This window comes from Trichosurus vulpecula, chromosome 2 (genome assembly GCF_011100635.1).
Source record: "Trichosurus vulpecula isolate mTriVul1 chromosome 2, mTriVul1.pri, whole genome shotgun sequence".
Classification (NCBI taxonomy): Eukaryota; Metazoa; Chordata; class Mammalia; order Diprotodontia; family Phalangeridae; genus Trichosurus; species Trichosurus vulpecula.
The window spans coordinates 273,497,157-273,517,215 of record NC_050574.1 but is presented as its reverse complement, the minus strand read 5'-3'; the positions used below and the strand labels follow the sequence as shown (position 1 = coordinate 273,517,215).

The 20,059-nt window shown below is 38.1% G+C and overlaps 1 protein-coding gene across 1 annotated transcript in view; it reads left to right on the top strand.

Annotated features, from left to right (window-relative positions):
• The window catches only part of KIF5C (kinesin family member 5C), a 215,154-nt gene that overhangs the window by 144,750 nt on the left and 50,345 nt on the right, over nucleotides 1-20,059 (top strand). The window contains exons 12-16 of the mRNA XM_036745222.1: nucleotides 111-286; nucleotides 3,962-4,030; nucleotides 6,679-6,885; nucleotides 10,367-10,513; nucleotides 18,815-19,003. Coding sequence (XP_036601117.1) covers nucleotides 111-286; nucleotides 3,962-4,030; nucleotides 6,679-6,885; nucleotides 10,367-10,513; nucleotides 18,815-19,003 — 788 coding nt within the window. The remainder of the gene's footprint in view (nucleotides 1-110; nucleotides 287-3,961; nucleotides 4,031-6,678; nucleotides 6,886-10,366; nucleotides 10,514-18,814; nucleotides 19,004-20,059) is intronic.

The following is a 20,059-nucleotide window of genomic DNA, read 5'->3' as shown; positions in this document are numbered from 1 at the left end:
AAATGACAATTTCCAAAAACACATTTTACATTTTTGTCCCTTGAGTGTTCAGCTTCCTTTAACATACTGTATTCCTTAGTGTTGTGGTTTTGGATTTATTTCTTAAACAGGAGAAGCTGTGCCCGAGGATGAACAGATCAGTGCTAAAGACCAGAAGAATCTGGAACCCTGTGACAATACACCCATCATAGATAACATGACCCCTGTTGTCTCTAGCATCTCCACAGAGGAGAAACAGAAGTATGATGAGGAGATAACCTGCTTGTACAGACAACTGGATGATAAGGTTTGGAACTTAAAATTTCTATGGGGGGAGCAAGAAGCCAAGATTATCAGCATGCAAACATATCCTAGATGGTTCCTCTGTTGTACCAAAGAAACCTATTATTTGGGATGGTCCAGTTTAAAAAGCAGTCGTGAATAGTGCAGCATTCAGACCTGGCTTAAATGATTCCTTCCTCTAGATCTGAATAGGGCTTTCTAGTAGATTTCTTAGAAGCTGGTGAACTGATATTCTGTCCATCTTGCCTCTCCCGCATCACTCCCAGTCCATAATTCTAGGAGGTACAAAAATTAGACCAGTGGATTTCTAATCTGGAATGAAATTTAATTGGATTGTTTGACCTGACCAGTGTGGTACTTGCTGGATGTTTCATGGAGATAGAGCAGCGAGAATTGGGGAGGGGAGCCAATGCACACTCCCAGTAGACCTAATTTTGAGGTAAAGAGTAATACTTCCCAAAGACAAAATATGTTCTTGAATTCTGCAGGTAGTTGGCCATCCTGCCTCATCTCTAACCCCCAAACCGAAGGATATTTGGCCATTTTATCTTGGGTATCCTGTCTGAAAACCTGGGGAGCCCAAGATGTTTGGCATTAGGAAAACTGTTGTTTTGGTGCGCATTATATTGAGAATGTTTGAACATGCAGAGTTGAGATACCTACATTTTATGCCCATTCATTTGATGCTCAAATAGACATGTTTCAAAGTATTCATTGGAGAGAGAGACATTGAAGAAAGTGATGTCTATCCATCCCCAGTGAAGGCAAGGGTAGGGATCCTAGAAGTAAGGGATACTAAATGGGTGTTTTACACTGTGTTGATGTTTTGTCCTTGGTATATTCTGAATCCTTGCAACTCACTTATTAAAAGGTTACTGATATTTTTGATGCAATTTAATTCTACTGAAGTTCTTCCTAAATTGCTCTATGGATTCCTGAGACTCACATTGAGCAGCTTTGTTATGTGAACACTACCATTAATCTTACATGTCCTCTATTTGGGATAAATGCTCAGCATCCAATATCTTTTTTTTCCTATTGTCTATTGTATTAAGAAATCCTTCTGTGTTTGTTATTTTCTGAGTTTATTTTATAACTACAGCAGTTAAATTGGGTGTAACCTGGCCCTTATGAGTTCATCTGTAATGCACTTTCATTCCCATGAGAGCTTTGTTAATTGGTCTTTCAGCTGCTAGACATGGTATTGCTTTTTATTGCCTATACAGGATTTTTGTGCAGAAACTACTCATAGAGAGCTGAAGGAACTGTTATTTTCATGTGTGTAAATGTCTTGATTTCCCTAAGAAAATGATACTTTAAAATGTTTGTGATTTTTTTGGTGTGGGTATTTCCTTCTGATTCAAACCATAGTAGGGAGAGTTCCATGCAGTACTGTGGCCAAAACAAATGAGTAGGGCATCAATATTCTAGGGATTTGTCTCTCTGATCATAGCTGGGCTGGTCCTCATTGGACAGTCCATTAGCAGGTCCATACTTCATACTTTCAGGCCTGATAGATTCTTCCAAAGCTAATGCTCTTCTAGGAGAGGCTTTGAGGAAGCCATGATGAGGCATCAGAATAGGACTTGAATGAAAGGAGTATTCTCTTTGCATATTAAATATATGAAAGAGATTTTTCTAGATTATAGTGCAGAGCTAATCTGAAATTATAGTTTATGTTTCACTTCTGATTTTTGGCATTAATTATTGAATTTTCAGAAATCACATAGACATTCAAATTTACTTGTCACATAGTAGGTGGAATAGTTCTAGTTTTGATTCTACCCTCTCTATGGTAAGAGAAAGAGAGCTGATTCTACCTGCTTTTGCCTTCTCACCTAGGTCCTAGGAAAAGAGTTGGAGGATCCCTGGCATAGTTATTTCTTGGATATTTATGCAGAACCTGCAGAGTGCCAAAGAATATTAACACGTTACCTACATTCTAAATTTAGAAAACAAGGAACCAACAGTGCCAGATCCTTATAACAAAAGCACCATTTTGGGAAGACTTTCTTTTGATGCGCTTACTCATGCCACAGATCTAATTTGGAGTAGGACTTCGGTAGTAGAACTCTTCTGTATAGTTTGTGAAATAATTGAAGATTTATTGGTGTAAAAAAAGCCTGTAGAGAAATTACTATTTCAAAGGCAACCTTCCAACGGTAAAGAGAGATTGGAAATAATACTGTGGACAGGGAGTGGAAGGCATGGGTAGCCAGACCCTGATTTTAGAATATTATTTCTACATTAGAAGCCATAGCATGTTAGTTGACAGCTTTGCAGGTCAGGCTCTTATATGGAACCCCCAGGAGAGCAACAAGCCCTTTCCTTTCTGCTTCATGCTATCCATTTTCAGAGCAAGGCTGCAGGTTTCTGCACGTCAAATTCCTAACCACCCTCTGCTGTAGATTGATACTAGATAAGTGTCCAGTTAGGTCCTGGTACATTATTTTTATGTTCTCAACTCTTCCTATTTCCCAGAGAAAGGCAAATGTTAATAAGGGTTGTTTTGTGTAACATTTTGAAGTCTGTGCTTCCACATTTTATTTGAAATGATTAAAATGATAGCAGAGCATGCAGAGTTAATCTCCTGCTGCTAGGCAGTTCATACCTGCTGTTCCACCCACATCTGGGGGTGGGTAGCTTACCAGGTGAAGAAAGCCTAGGGAACAAATTTACACTCTAGTTACAAAGGGCTTAAAGAGTCAGCATCCTGGTTTTGACAGCAGCAACATCTAGTGGCAGCAAATGAGAATGAAAATGATGAATTTGCTCAGGGAGAAGATTCCTTACCATCAGATCAATAGCTGCCTCCTCCTCATCACTCTCCCCACCCCCTCAGCCAAGCATTAACTTCTGCTCTCTGCTCCTTCAGAATTTTTTCTTCCTTACTTGTAAATGGAATTCGCTTCTCCACTGGAATGTTTCATTGCCAAAGATAAATCCTTTCCCATAACTATAAAACTGTTGCTGTTTCTCATTTCTCAGCCAAAATGCAAATGATATCTGTACATTATTCATGTCGGGTCAATCAAGGCTCCTGTTTCCAGAGCTTTGCTGAGTTGGGCATTTTCTAAATTGACTAGTCTCTCAACCCAGGAGTCCCTTTTCCATAATTGATGATCCCCCTCCCCCCACCATGCTTCTAAAATAGTGATTCTTAGGTTGTCCAGTTGACTTAAAAGTAAACGGTTTTCAGCAGACATTCTGGTAGAGCCACTGTAAGTAGTATGCAGCAGCCCTTCCTATCATTGAAATGGTCAGGACTTTGGATCTTTGCAAAATAGAGTAGAGGGTTAAAAGGTATTTTCCCTTTCACTGGTAAGCCATAGTAAGATGCACCACATGAAGGTCCCTAAAGTCGCTTTCACTTCTACTGTCTTGGTATTTTTGCAATTTCCAAGTGAGAATGATTAGGGCTGTGCACTATATTATATATCAGAGAACATTCAGATGTTTTATCCATTGTGAAAAGTGGATTTAGAGGTATTTTAAATAAATAAAAACATGGAGCCAATTACTTTATCTTCTGAAATAAAAGTAGGAGGGAGAAGAGTTATAATTTTCTCTTTATTATCAAGCTTATAGCTTTTGTCTTAGTGGCTATTTTTTTTTTGGAAATTTAGGTGTCAAAAGTGGAATCACTAATAAAAAAATTAAATGTGTTGTTTCATTTCAGGATGATGAAATTAACCAGCAGAGCCAGCTGGCTGAAAAATTAAAGCAGCAGATGTTGGATCAGGATGAGGTAAAGAGACAAACAAAAAACTCAAAGTTATCGGAATTTTTGTTTAATTATACAAATTGCAACTTTTCCAAGAGACTTTAAAAGCACCTTTGCTTGACTCCCATGGAAGCTTCTGGTTGAGTTTTCTTTTATCTTAGGACAGTATGATGATGTCTGCCTGAGTGGAATTTACTAAATGGAGGCATGACTCAGCCTGTGACATTCTTAACACTTTGAGAGGTTCCTTCTCTCTCTCTCTCTCTCTCTCTCTCTCTCTCTCTCTCTCTCTCTCTCTCTCTTTCTCTCTCTCTCTCTCCTTCTTCGTTTCCTTCTTTCTGTCCTCCTCCTTTTCTTCCTCCCTAACTCCTTTCTTCCCTCCCTCCCTTCCTTCCTTCATTCCTTCCTTTTTTCCCCAGTAGATACAGTCAGTCCTTGAAGTGAGGAAGGTAGAACACATAAGATAATCGTAGTACTCTAGGCAAGAATTGCTGTCTCCATTCCCAGCTGGCTTTACTTCTATTACTCCTCCACACTCATTTTGGGCACCATTTACAGCTCTTCGATATCAACACTGATCATGATCACCATTACTCTTTGGCACTAATCTAGAAGGGAGAGGTAAGGTAACTTGCTGGAATGCTTTTACATCACAAAAAAGTGGAAGGATGGTTTTTACCTCCTCAGAAGGTAGAGATGTGCCATGTTCCCACCTCCTGTACCTCCCATTCACTCACAAACTTAAATTATGGTTTTGGACAAATAGCAATTAATTATAGTTTTGCTCTATAGAGGATACTCTTTATTCTCATGTTAGTATGGGAAAGGTAGATATGAGTAAATTTAAATCTAAGATGATACCCCCAAATAATTTCTTCTGTATACTTTCAACCTTCTTCCCCCAGTTAACTTCTTCACCAAAATGAAAAGCTGCCTACTTGCTCTGGTGGAGGGGCTTACTAATTATGAAGTAGTTAAATTATGACAGAAGGGAATAGTAGCATTACCTGGGTATCTAGGCTTTGGGTAGACAATACTTGCTTTTTAAAGTTGTCTTAAAAGAATTAGTTGATAGTTTTTGTTGTTATGGCTGACCATGCTTCTCAAACATATATTTGTATAATTTTTATTTCCCTAGTACTTGAGAAAAAGGAGCATCATGCAGGTCAAAAGAAGGAGCATTAGTATTTTTCTATCTTGTGCTGAAGAATCTCTTCTTGCTTTGCCTCTTCTGATAACACCTGAGTATATTTTCCATAGACTTCACCTACAAAGTGTGATTTTGATTCTGTCCTTCTCCCCAACCCCTCACTCTTACCTAACAAATGTTCATATGACCATTTCCTTCCTCCTAATTTCAGCTCCACTGCCTTTCTTGTTGGAATTTCAAAGGCATTCATTGTACCTATTTCCCAGTCACTTTATTGGCTGGTCTTGCTTTATAAGGGCTACTTTGGGGGTAACTATATTGGAATTAATTTCTTTTCCAAGGCTCAAATATATTCAAAGTCAGCAGCATCTCCGATATCTCTCTGCCTCTCTCCCATCTTTCCCTTGCTTAGCTTCTCTGTTGTTGAAAGGATTCACTTGGTATAACAAGTGCTTGTGATAAACCTTCTCCAGTGGGTGACCCAATTCTCTTTCACTGATTGGTAGACCTTCTGTTGGCTTATTCACTCTGGGGAGCCAAACTAATATAAGCAAAACTTTGGGTACTGTGGCAGTACTCTAAACACTTTGCAAGTTGTTTGTTTCACGCACAGAATAGTTAAAGTGAAATGCTTTTAAAAATTTTTTTGAAATCCTTTTTGATATGTAATTACATCTTGAAGTAACTCTATGCTATAGCTTTAAGAGAAAACAATCAAATCACATCATCTTTAGCATTTAGTAAAATCTTCTCTACATTCAACTTTTTTTTGAGGGGGGAAAGCAGGGCAATTGGGGTTAAGTGACTTGCCCAAGGTTACACAAATAGTAAGTGTGTCAAGTGTCTGAGGCCAAATTTGAACTCAGGTCCTCCTGACTCCAGGGCTGGTGCTCTACTCACTGTGCCACTTAGCTGCCCCATCTCCATTCATCTTGAGCTATCACTTGTCTAACTCTGTTCCTCGGTCTCTGTCTCTGTCTATTTCAGCCACCTTTGAGAAAGAACATGAATTTGTCACTACTTTAGCAATCCAGTCTAATCCCTGCTCTTACTTCTGATCCCCCATTTATTGATTACCATATTTATTGATTACCATGGTTTCCTACCCCCACTCCGAATTCAGTTTAACAAACTCTTCTATGTCCAAAGCATTGATTCATGAATTAGATAAGACACAGTCCCTGCCCCAATGGAGTTCGACTCAATCATTTCTTCTGCAAAGTGGGGATAATGGGATAATCTGCTTTGCAAGGGTTTGATGTTGATTCACTCATTTATATTTCTTGTATTTGTGTATTTTTGGCTTTCAGCACTCAGCATTTTGTGAGCACTTACAAAAGTTTGTACAAACTTTTACAGTGGCACATGGTTTCTAATGACAAAAGTACAAATAAATGTATTTCCCTGGTTCAAAAGAGTATTATCTCAATTCATTGCTCTCATTTTATAGTAACATTAGTCTTGTTCTGTTTTGTAGCTAGTCCTTACTTCCTCCAAAACTTAAAAAAAATTTTTTTTAAAGCTTTTAGCTTCCACAAGAAGAGACTATGAGAAGATCCAGGAGGAGCTGACACGTCTCCAGATTGAGAATGAGGCTGCCAAGGATGAGGTGAAAGAGGTTCTTCAGGCCCTGGAGGAGCTAGCTGTCAATTATGACCAGAAGTCACAGGAAGTAGAGGACAAGACCCGAGCCAATGAACAGCTGACTGATGAGCTGGCCCAGAAAACGGTTGGGACATTTTCTATTGAGGTGGGGGTAGGGGGAGGTTCTCTGGCTTATCTACTTTGGTGGTTCTTCTGCATTTGTAGTAAAAGATGTTTGAGGATTGATAAAGAGTCTCAGTTGACAAAAAGACTGGAATGTATCTTTTTTTTTTCTGAAAACCTTGCGCAAGCTTTCCTGATAGACATTTAAGCTTACTCCCAAAGTTAGTTAGATGTTCCTCAGCTTGCTGATCCATTTGCTTGTAATATCTACTTTGGAGCCCTGTGTCTCAGCATTAACCCGCTGGAGCTTTGGGAGATCATCTTCCTTTTTGGGCAACTAGGTGGCACATTCCATAGCCTGGGAGTCAGGAAGACTCATCTTGCTGAGTTCAAATCTGGCCTCAGACACTTACTAGCTGTGTGACCTTGATGAGAAAGTCACTTAACCCTGTTTGCCTCAGTTTCTCATCTGCAAAATGAGCTGGAGAAGGAAATGGCAAATCACTTCAGTATCTTTTCCAAGAAAACCCAAATGGAGTCATAAAGAATTGGACACAACTGAAAAACAAAACATCCTCCATTTTATTCTGTAGAAATGTCAGCGTGGGTTATGTCTTGAGTAATTGTATGTAATAGTAATGCGTTTGGAAACATGAGTATGGTTGTGTACTGGAGTATTTGATTCATTTTCTTAGCTCCTCTCGATGAGGACAATAACTTGTAGATGTGACTTTTGTCCACACTTACAGCGTAGTTGTCTGTCACAGAAATCTGACAGACACAAAGCTTTAAATGGCAAAGTTGAGGAGCTGTAGTGATTTTTCACCTTCCAAGGTCTTTCTACTTCCTCAAACCTACTGCTCCCCACATCTTGCCTTAACCTTTATTTTATTTTTTTTGTTACTGTGATGTATGTATGACATTATTGACATAAGATATAATTATTTACTTTAATGTCTGGGTTTATTTGAGTGCATGGCCTTGTACTCCAGTGTTCTGTCCTTGGCCTTCTCTTCTTACCCTCTTTCTTGGTGAGCTTTTAAGTTCCTTTTTTCTCCCCCACTGGAGTTCATGCTTCCTGTGAGTAGATTATTCTGTGTATTGCATTTTTCTCAAAATACACTTAATATGGTGGCTGGCACACAATCAGCGCTTTATAAATGCTTGTGGATTGATGGACGAATTGAATTCAGGAGACTCACACATCTAAATATCTACTGTCAGCCTCTTGCCTGAGTTCTGTCCTCACATTATCAGCTACCTCCTACTAGATATCCCATCCCCTATGGAGCTCATCTCTTCCCCTTCAAGCCTGCTCTTCTACCAAATGTACTCCTCTCTGCCAAGGGCAGGCCCCCCCACCCTGCCCATAACCTTTATTTTGATTGCTCTAGGATTCTGCTCAGCCTGATTTGGCTTATTTAAACTGGCCCCTCTACTGGTCCCTACCTTTTTTCCTTTTCCTACTATGTGTTGGAAAAGGTGGTGTCAGTTCCACATAACAGAATTTGTGATGAGGTTTGTCCACCCTAGGCTCCAGTAAAGCATTATATCTAGTTGTCTGAGGAGTAACTTGCTGCTTTTTGCCCTTTACCATTTGGCAAATGTGTTTGCAGGGGAGAGAAGGAAACAAGGTTCAGCAGTGGACTGCTTCCCTGGGAACCTCTGCATAATGGCTTGGCATCATGAGAATTTGTCCAGTCTGCTTTATGGAAGTCATCCAAACTTGATTGGCAAAGGATGTTAACAGATGGTGCTGTGAAACTTAATCTACTCACCATAGGGGATGCAAGCGATGTCATTGACTTCATAAACTCAGCTGGGCTGGCAGAGACTTTTCTAATAATTTCTCAAGATAAGGGAGATACATTTTGGAAATTTTTGGAATTTTCAACCTAGAATTATTAAACAGAAAATCAAAGAAGCATTGGACACACTGGAAAGACATTCAGCAACCCCTTTTGTAAAAAGCCTTGTGTTTAGTGCCCCATTAGATTTTTAGCTAGTGAGAAGTTAATTGATAGCTGATAGTTATCTTTTGCCTCTTTTTATATTCCCAGTGCTGAGAACAGTGCCTGGCACATAGTAAACATTTAATAAATGTTTATTGACTGACTGGTTCCCAGAATTGAAAATCAAAAATTCTACCTTCTTCTCCCAGCGTATTCCCAACTTCACTGGATTAACTCTCATAGACTGTAAGCTCCTTGAGAGCAGGGACTGTTTCATTTTTGTCTTTATATCCCCAGCATTGAGAATGATTTTTTCTACTCAGTATCAATGAATGATTTTTCATAGTACAATCTTGTTGCTCCTTATCACTCATCTGCTAAGTGCTACTAGCTAGTTCTCAAGTAATTTTCATAGTCTAATCAGTAAAATGTGTTATATTGTAAGAGATATATTTGGAAGAATTATGTAAATTGCTTTGTATTAACTTATGTGTCTTTGGTGTTGGAGGGACGGCTTTCTTTGTAGGTTCAGTTAATGAGAAAAATACTAAGAAGCCAAAGATAGCTATTTTGTTGTTACATGGAGTTACTCAATCAGTAGGCATTTTAAAGCACCTACTATGTACCAGGCACAGTGCTAGGTTCTATGTAAATGTAAAAATTGAGAAAATCTCTGCCCTCGAGAAGTTTACTGTATGTGCTTAAGCACTAGTTGTTTCAGATGACATATATCAGGAATGGCTAAGAAACTGATTTGTTTAGTGCTTTGGCAAGAAAATGAAGCTTTTTGGCACATAATCTCTTCCTTCTTTGATTTTGTTTTATGTGGCAAAGATGATCTGTATTCAATTTAGTTTTTCTGGAAAGAATAGAAAAAAAATTAGCCAACTATTTCTAAATTAATTCTTCCCTGATTAGTATTTCTGTGGGTGTATCACATGAACAAAATGTTTTTAAAAATTTAATAGCTATATTGTTAAGAGACTTATTAGGTCGATAAGACTTCCATCTCCCAAGTGAGGGAAGAATCTGACAGTTTACCTAGAGAATAGATTCACTCAGAAGACAAAGGTTAGGGATATGATTGGACTCTTACAATGTACAATGTAGGTTGAAATAGAAATATGTATTTTACATTTTTAACAATTGGAATGTTCTGAATCGAAACAATCTGAATTAAGCCTCTTTCCTTCTCTTTCTTCTTCTTTTCTACTTTCACTTCCTTTCCCTCTTTTATTTCCTCCCTTTTCTCCTCTACTTTCTCTTTCTTCTCTTCTCCCCCTCCACCCCCCCCCCCCCATATTATCCCCTGGTACATTGGACAGAGTAGGTTGAGAAATACTCAGGATTTTATTGTGGAATATATAACTGATGCCAATATTTGGCTTTTAAAAACCCTGACTTTTCTGATTGTTTTATAACCACCAAAAATAACAAAAGAAGTCTTTTCTGGATAGTGCTTCATAATCTTCCTTAAAGTAATGTACTTTATGCATAGGACCAAAAAGTGGTCTTTTATTTTTAAAAACACTATTGGTAAATTCTTTCCAGACTACCTTGACTGCGACACAAAGAGAGCTGAATCAGTTACAGGAGCTGAGTAACCACCAGAAAAAACGAGCCACGGAGATCCTGAATTTACTGCTGAAGGACCTGGGAGAGATCGGTGGAATCATTGGCACCAATGATGTGAAAACGGTAAGCCATCTCAGCTTTTATTCTGGTGTCCTTTCTTATAATGGCAATGTGGCATAGGGAAAAAGAATTAATTAAACTTGTAGTCAGATATGTTGGATTCAAATTCCAACTCTTGACACTGACTATCTGTGTGATCTCGGACAATGACTTGGCTTCTTTGGCTTCATTTGTCTTCTTGGTGAAATGAGCCAGTGAGGCTGCATATTGGGAAAATAGACTAGATTTGGAGTTAGAGGAGCAGGCTTTGAATCCCAGCTCTGCTACTTACTACGTATATGACACTGGGAAAATCACCTACTCTTTGGGCCTCAGTTTCTGATCTGTGAAATGAGAGTTTGGATGAAGTGGTCTCTAAGGTCTCTTTCAGCCCTAAAGCTTTGATTTGGTGATCTCTAAGATCCCTGCCAGTCTGAGCAATCAATCCGTCAATGGATAAGCACTTATGAAATGCCTAGCATATACCGAGCACTGTTCTGGGTGCTGGAGATACAAAGACAAAAATGAAACACTTCCTGCCCTCGAAGAGCTTACATTCTACGAGAGTTAATCCCATGAAGTTGGGAATATGTTGGGAGAAGGTGAAATTTGATTTTCAATTCTGGGAATTGGTCAGTCAATAAATATTTATTACATGTTTGCTACATGCCGGCACTATTTTCAGCACTGGGAATATAAAAGGACGCAAAAGACAGTCTTTGTCTGCAAAGACCTTACTGTTTAATGGATTGTGACCATATTCAAATCTTGATTGCACTAAAGTATATGTCCCCATTCCTTAAAGACATTTGCCAACATTTAGGGAGAATGTACAGTGAGTTGGGAAAAAAACAAAACTGGGTGGATATGAAAATTCACAGTTATTTACATAGAGATTTGTTTTCCTTTGAAAATATGGTGGGGTGAAATTTGTCTCACTGCTCTGTTGTTTATCTTTATTATTCTTTGGCATTCTATGCTTGACAAAGACCAAATAATACCAGCATTTCTGTATGTTGCATATCTTTACAAATATAAAACTGAAAAGGGAATTGTAAAGTAATATTCTGTGTCTAAACCCCATCAGTCTTGATTTTTCCCTTTTTAGAGTGGTAAGATGGGAAGGAAGTTTGTTTTTAGCTCCAAATGTAGGGAAATGTCCGAAAGACCAATTATGGAGAACGGAAGGGAGAGGGTTGGTTGTTGTCCTTCATTCTTGAAAAGGACCAAAATGACATCACTATGTTAGTAGAGTCAAGTTACAGTATGTCCAACTTTGGATTATCGGACCAATATGAGCTTGGAATGACACAAATAGTCCATGTGAACATTTAGGGTGGATTATCTAAAATTGTACTTGTTTCTTTTGAGCTATTGGGGAGAGTGGGGAAAAGAAGAGAGACAGAAAGGGACAGGGGAGAGGGAGAGGAAGAAGACAGAAGCTATAAGCTAAGAAATAGTGTAAATAAAGGGCCTTCATATAATGCATGCATTTGTTAGTGCAGACTGGCTGAAGTAAGGATGCATTTGCAGCCAGAAAGCAGAGTATAGCTAACTAGCCTATGTGAAGATTCATCAATAACATCTGATGCCAGCAACATCATGTTGTAAAAATATGAGCTAACTTAACAGTTCAAATAATTTTTAAGTATGTGAATGAATAATGGAAATGAAGAAATACCAACCTTCTCTTCTGTAAAACCTGTTTCAAGAACTGTTGAATGATGGATTTGAGTTATCTCTTTATGACAGGCCTAGTATCCAGAAGTGATAAAAATAAATTTAAGCAACCATTGGTTAAAGAAGAAACAAGAGGCTATATGAATAGTCAGCCTTTGAAGAATTAAGGGCTTAGAATTAATTATACTGACTATAGTTGCATGGGAAAAACTTATCTACCTCTTGAATTTCAGACTTACAGGAAAGCATCAGAACTTAAATTTTAAGAAAGGAGATAAAGTTTTAAGACACAGAAGACATGCATGAGATTTTTGTCTGCATAATTTACAAATAACTGTTTGAAAAGTGAAAATTCACTGTTATGTGAAGCTGACTAATCCTTAAATCCAACTTCCTCTTGCCCTCTCTCTCTCCCTCCCCTCTTCTCTTTCCCCTCCCTTGCTCTCTCCTCTCTCTTTCACCTATCTCTATCATTTATCTATTGATCTGTATCAATGTTTATTTTTATTAAGTTGTTTTCATGATGCTCCTCTGTTTTATAGGTAGATAGTTTATGAGTAAGGGTTATATAAGTTGGGAGGGAAAGACCATTGGACTTGTAGTCAAAAAGGGGATGAGTCTGAGTCTTGGGCCTGCCATTTAATTGTGTCACCTTGCAGAACCTTGATTTTCTCAATCTGTTAAATGGGAATAATAATACTTGTGCTAGCTACAATATAAGACCATTTTGAGGCTCAAATGATATTATGTATGTACAATACTATATCAATTTGAGCTATTATTAAAAAAAATAATGCCCAAGGGGCTTTCTTAATGATGAACTTTCTGAATAGTATAGAAAAATTCCATTGGAGTATTTTTAAAGCCGACTTTTCTAGGAGAGGAGGTGTTGACCTAGGTGACATCCCTTTGACTCTGGTATTCTCTTATGGTATAAGTATGTACAAGTAGACATTTAATAACTGCTTGTGAATGATTCTGAAACTTCATTGCAGAGTCTTCAGGTACCATGGAGTTAATTCCACTTCATGCCAAGTTTGGTTATTTAAAATTTGACTTAATTTTTGGAAGAACTTACTGGTCTCAGACGAACAAAATCCCAACATTTTGCTGATTACCAAGGTCCTTTTAAATTAAAGGCAGAGTTGATTTATGGAATGTTGGCTCCTTCTGCTGTCAATGAAAAAAGGGCATTATGTTAAGCTGCAAAATAGAGCTGATGTAAAATGCAAATGAAATCAAGGAATGCCTGGGTGTTGGAGCATTAAAACACTGCCTTAGGGAATTTGAAGCATGATTGAAATAATTTTAAAATACTCAACTGGATGCTTCTAGAATGTTGCTCCTTTCCCTCCCCCCTCCCCCACATCCAATTAGTTGTCAAATTAGTTGTCAAATCCTGTTGATTCTACCCGTCAATATTCCCTTGGGTCTATCCCCTTCTTTCCATACTCATTGCTACTTCCCTATTGCAGGGCTGTCGTGACTTCTTTCTTGGATGACTACTGTAATAACTTTGAAATTAATGTTCCTAAAATAATCTGTCCATCCTATAGTACTGCCATGTCATTCTTCCTGATTCACTGATCTGATCATATCACTCCTCTCTTCAGAAACCCTCATTGGCTCTCCATTGCTCTTCTGATAAAGTCCAGGCTCCTTACCCTGGCAATCAAAGCCCTTCTCAATATAGCTCCCATCTAGCTTTTCTGCCTTTTTCTTATTACCCTTGTCTTGCACTTTGTTTCCTACCAGACTGATCCCTAAGAACACTTTATGTTTTCCTTTCTCTATACCTTTATTTATATTGTCTAGGTTCTGCCTAGAGTATCCCCCTCCTCTCATCCCAACCTTCTCTCTTTCTGCCTGTTGATATCCTGCCTATCAGGTCACTGGACTCAGATGGCTCCAGAGGAGAAAGTGAGACTGGTAACCTTGCATAGCCCTCCCTCACTCAAATCAAAGTCATGTTATCATTTCCCTGGTGTCATGGTGCTCTTTGAAAACGAAGGACAAAAACCCCCACAATTTTTAGGACCTACTTCAGATGCCATCTTCTCCATTAAGTTTTCTGTAATCTTTCCCTGACCCCAACCAGATATGGTCTATCCTTTCCTCTGAGCCTACGTAGCACTTTTTTGTATTTTTCTCATTGTACTTATCATATCTTACCTAATACTATAATTATGTGTGTATTAGTCTTTTCCCTTTAAGATATTATAAACTCTTTGAGGTCAGAAACTTTGGCTTATTTATGTTTGAATTATCCCCTGTATATTAACACAGTATAAGGTATACACAGTATGTGCTATAATGTAGTACATGCCATGAGAATTCATTCAGTAGGATTCAAAGTGGATTCTAGAATTTCCAGCCCTAGTTAATTTCTTTGACAAATCTTAATCATTTTAATCCTTAATGACTGTGTCTTGACCTAAGATTATGATTCTTTCTTTAAAGGAGTAATATTCCTATGGAAAGAAAATTTAGCATTTCTTCAAATTCACTTGCTGGATATATGCTTTTCTTATTTGATCAAGAATATTTGATTGGGGCAGCTAGGTGGTGCAGTGGATAGAACACTGGGCCCGGAGTCAGGGAGACTCATTTTCCTGAGTTTAAATCTGGCCTCAGATACTTACTAGCTGTGTGACACATCGCTTAATCTTATTTGCCTCAGTTCCTTATCTGTAAAATGAGCTGGAGAAGGGAATGGCAAACAGCATCTCTGCCAAGAAAACCCCCAATGGGGTCACAAAGAGTTGGACACGACTGAAAAATGACTGAACTGAATTGATGTGGCTGTAGCAGTACAGTATGTAGTTTCTTTTGAAGCCAGAAGAAAATGGATGGGGGACTTTTCTCTGTGACTTATATTTCTGCTATGCTATTCAATGCCAAGGCTTCTGGTGACAGGTATATAGCCGTGAAGAACAGTCTGCTACCAAACAAAAACAAAATGATGTGAGTTGGTCTCCATTAGTCCAAAGAAGAGACTGACTTAATCTTTATTTAAAAAAAGGAGAAAAGACTGATTTTCACTAGAATCAGTAGAACTCACCTTGAAAATTGTTTCATCACCTACCAAAACAAAAAGGGAATATTTCCAAGAAAATCAAATCAAAAGTGTATATAGAGGAGTGGCAAAATAAATGAAACTTATTTTGGTCTTTTGCCACATTTTCATCTTTTTTAAAAAAAAACCTACTGTGACTTATTTTAGGCTCAGAAACATGAAATACCCTGTGCCATGACTTCATTTGGGTCCCTTACCAGTCTATGCTTTTGGAAGGGGGTATAGGGAAAAGGTTGTTAGGAGCAGGACGTTGTTGTTTCTGCTTTCACGGTGTCAGAGAGATAATGTCAAGTTGAAAGAGGCCGTTCCTCCTAATCCTTTCCCCATTTGCCAGTGAATTTGGAAACAAGGTAGAATATAGTCAGTATATATTCTCCAGCCTTGCCCCTGTGTTGGCCAGATTCCAGTAACCGGGAGATCTAATCTAATTGCACAATCTTCCTGTCCATCACCTAAGATAGGCAATGTGGTATAGAGGAAACAGCACTGGTCTTACCCAATTTAATATCCCAGGTGTGTCACTGATTACTTGTGTTACTTTGGGCAAATCAGATGTTGGTAATAATACTTATACTGCTTGCCTTGAAGGGTTGTGATGAGAAAAGAGCATTATTGAAGTGCTGTATAAATGTGAACTATTCTTACTAGTTGTTGTTACATCTAAAAGGGTATATGAGGAGGGACACTGTGAGGAATGTTTGATAGGCAAGGACACTTTAATCGGAAATGTAGCTGGCTTAAGTAAGCTATGCCATTACGTTGGGAGTCAGAGAGAGCTGTGGTCCATGGCTTTCAGTTTTGAAAAAGGAATTCTGTACAGTACTAAGCACGCAGAAGGCATGTAATTTGGTATTTGCTAAATTCCGAAAGCTGGACTTTTTAGTTCCTTCCTGATGATTAATTCACTTATATTTGTTGCTAATAATTCAGAACTTGTCTGACTCCATATCTTCAGTCCTAAGTGATCACTTAGAAACGTACCAATACAGAATGAGTTATAATAGTAGCCATGATGTGACACATCTATATTTAAGTGACACACCTTATTCACAACTATTAGGCATTCTGAAGCATTGCAAAACCAGGTTCTAGCCCAAATAACAAATCTTAACCTGTATTCACATACCAGTATAACCATGCCACAAACACCTATTTGCTGGAATGCTGTGATACCCTCTGGTGGCTAAACAAAATTATACACATTTGACTAATATTTGTATAGTGACTTGTATAATGTGCTTATATAGTTGTTCATGGCCAGGTTTACATGGGGGATTATGAACTTTTATTTTGTGTGCCTTGCTTTAGCTTCTCTCTTGCCCAATAGGGATCTAAGTCAGAGAGCTGAAATGTGAGGCTGCAACTTGATTAAAAGATTCGTGAGAATGTTTGGTTTAGTGTTAAATACTACAGCTTGACTGAAGAAGATTGTGGATATTTAAAATACAAAAGGTTCTTGACTCTCCGGGAAGACAGTCCCACGTAGGAGTGAGGGGGTAAAACTATGTATAATACCTTACATTAGTAATCAAGAAAAATAACAAAACAGTAAACCCTCAGATACTAGGATACTCAGGGAATGGGTGTTTTTAAGCAGTGGATTTTCTTCTTAACTGCGGGTAAAGAAGAAAATCCTTTTTTGTGTGACTTCCTACTTTTAGAAATTTTTTCAACATGTATTCTTCCATTAGAGTTGTATGCTTAGGAAAAAGAGGAACTCATAAAAAAGAAACTATTTTAGTAAAAAAAATTAGGCTGCTTTTATAGTCCTTCTAGGCCAGACTTACATGGGAGATGATAGACTTTTAAGACTAATACTGCCTTAGTTAACATGGCACAGTCAACTCAATTCATTCTCTCTTTGATGACTCCAGATTCTTCTGTGCTTTGAGATCATAGGAGCCTACATTTGGAACTGGAGGGGAAATTTGTTCCAAACCTCTCATTTAACAAATGAGGTAACTTAAGCTCTTAGAGGAGAATAAACTTGCTCAAGGCAGTAACAGGTAGAGCCAAGATCCTAATTCTCGGATGCCAAGTCCAACATTCTTTCATTATGCTACCTAGTGAATGTCAATTATCATGGTAGAGTCTGTAGATAGAGAAGGATGAATTTAATGTATACTGACCATAATGCATCCCTAGAAGCTCTGTGTGTATTTTTACTATAATAGTTTCTTTTTTGGGGTTATCTCTTTCCCCTAAAAGAATAGTACAACAAAAAGTCTAGTTAATTAAGTGTTAATTAATAGAAGCACAGTGGGTAGAGATTTGAACCCAAAGGCAAGAAGATCTGGGTTCAAATGTGGCCTCAGACACTTTCTACCTGTGTGACCCCATTGGGCAAGTCACTCTATTTCCATTAGTTTGTAATCGAATCTGTCAAATGGGGATCAAAATAGCACCTACTCTCAGGGTTGCTGTGAATATCAAATGAGATAAAATTTGTAAAGCACTCAGCACAGTGCCTGGTCGATAGTTGGTGCTTAATAAATGCTGCTTCTTTTTCCTATCCTTTTCGATTCTGTGATACTTATTATGTAGAAGGTTTCTAAGAACTTGGAACTAACTGGATGAGCTCTGAAGGTCTTTTATATTTCGGTGATTTCACTATTGTTGGTGCATAATAGACCTCCATCTTTTTAGATGAACACAAGATTTTCTCCTTAACTTTTCTTACAGTCAAGGTTATGCCACATGTAAAAAACCAAAATAATAACCTGTTTTCCTATAGCAGCCAAAGCAAAGTTATACTTGACATTTTTAACTGTAGATTTTTAGTTGGTAGGAGGTTAGCTTGGTGTCTCATAGAAAACACAAAGGAGGGACAGTATGATTCAATGGGAAGTTTGTTTAGAAGGCTTGGGTTCAAACACTTGGTATTTGACCATTAATAAGTCAGTCACCAACCTCTCAAAGCCTCAATTTCTTCATCTGTCAAATTGGGACAATGGTATCTCTGACACTTAATTCATTGAGTTGTTGTGAAGAATGTGCTTTGTAAATGATAAGGTTCTTTTTAAATGAGCATTATTATTATTATTAGCATATATAGCTTTGGCTTTGGGAAGATGGCCAATGAATGTGGGTAGGAGTTGCTGAGAAATGTCAAGGAAGGCCAACACTTGAAAGGGCTCCAGTTTCAGAATAAACTTGGTCTAGTGATTTCAGGACTTTCTGATTTCTTACCACCCTCCACATTCTCTCTTTGCCTAATAGCCATATGCAGTGTGGATGTTTTGTATTCTTGAATATGGGGTTACAGATGACTAAATGAGCCGTTGGTACTTGGCTTATAAAGATCATTTCCTAATTCCAAAGTTCATTTTTCCACTTGACCTACTAATGCTCCAATGTCCCCTTGATCACTTTCATGGAGTATTTGACTTCTATGCAGACTGTCAATTTAGAGAATGCCTCTATCAAAATTCTTCCTTAAAGTTTAGAATGGAAACTGTTCAACACTGCTTTTAATATCCAATGGACTCCAAAGGGGAAGGGTCAATCTGGAGTTTTGACTTCTACCCACCAGGTGAAAAGTAAGCAGTGGTGTCCTCTTGTGTGCTCAGTTAGCAGATGTGAATGGAGTGATTGAGGAGGAATTTACCATGGCCCGGCTGTACATCAGTAAGATGAAGTCTGAGGTGAAATCTCTGGTGAACCGGAGTAAACAGTTGGAAAGTGCACAGATTGATTCCAACCGGAAGATGAATGCCAGCGAGCGGGAGCTTGCAGCCTGCCAGCTGCTAATCTCACAGGTATGTCATTCTGTTCTTCCTCATCTGCTCTTCTTGCCCTCTTGAAACAGCTCCATCCTTTGTCAGGCTGCTTAGGATGGTCAGGTATAGATAACATGTTTGTTCATATGCTTGTTTTGTACAAGAATCATCTAAGGTAACTCTGGCCAGTAGAAATTTCCTGTGAGAAGTAATAGAGTTAGCATAAGTTTAAACTTGAAGTGAATTGTTTTTCTTTTTTGTCACTTGAGCTTCCTGAATCATCTAGATTTCCTTGGTCAGAGACTGACACTTATTTTTTGATAAATGGAGAAATGCAGTATAATCTAGAATTTTGAAATGATTTATATGTTGGAAGAAAATCTGCTGTTGCAAGATTCTTTTTGAAGCTATCTTTTTGTTGGATATTCACTCTTTATCCTACATGTCTAGTTTAATTTAGGAAAATCAGAATTGCTCTTTGTAGAACAATTACCAAGGATCCATGTTAACTTCCCTGCCATCAAGTAATGCTATCACTTTTTCTAGTATAGAAAAAAAATTCAAAAACACCACTCTGTGTTACCATTGATATTTAAGCTTGACATTTTGGTTTGTTTTCTTATGAGTAGTTCAAGGTATGTTTCTGAATAATTCATGCCATGCGTCTATAATGGCGAAATTAGTTGGATATAAAAATAAATTCATTCGTTGGATAATACTTTGGAATGGAGGGGAAAGCCATGTTCAGAAACATATTTTCATACTCTAACCCTAAAACATTAAAGAATATTTGGTGTTAGATACATCTTGAGTATTGTGTTGCCATAGTTATTCTACTATCTTTACTTATCTCCAGTAAGAAACATTGTAACTTGTGGCACAACAAAATTGGTATTTGGCTACCAGAGTTCCTTTCCTCATAGCAGTACTTTACAATTACCAAAAAGAGGAAGGCTAGTGTTTGTGGGATCCCACAAGGAGACGAGCTGAGCCAGTAAATCAGGCCCTTCTCTGTAGCAGGAGGACTTTCTTTCTAGGGTCTTCTTCTGAGCAGAAGCTGAAGGTTGAGAAAGCAGAATCTCCCAGACATCTGGA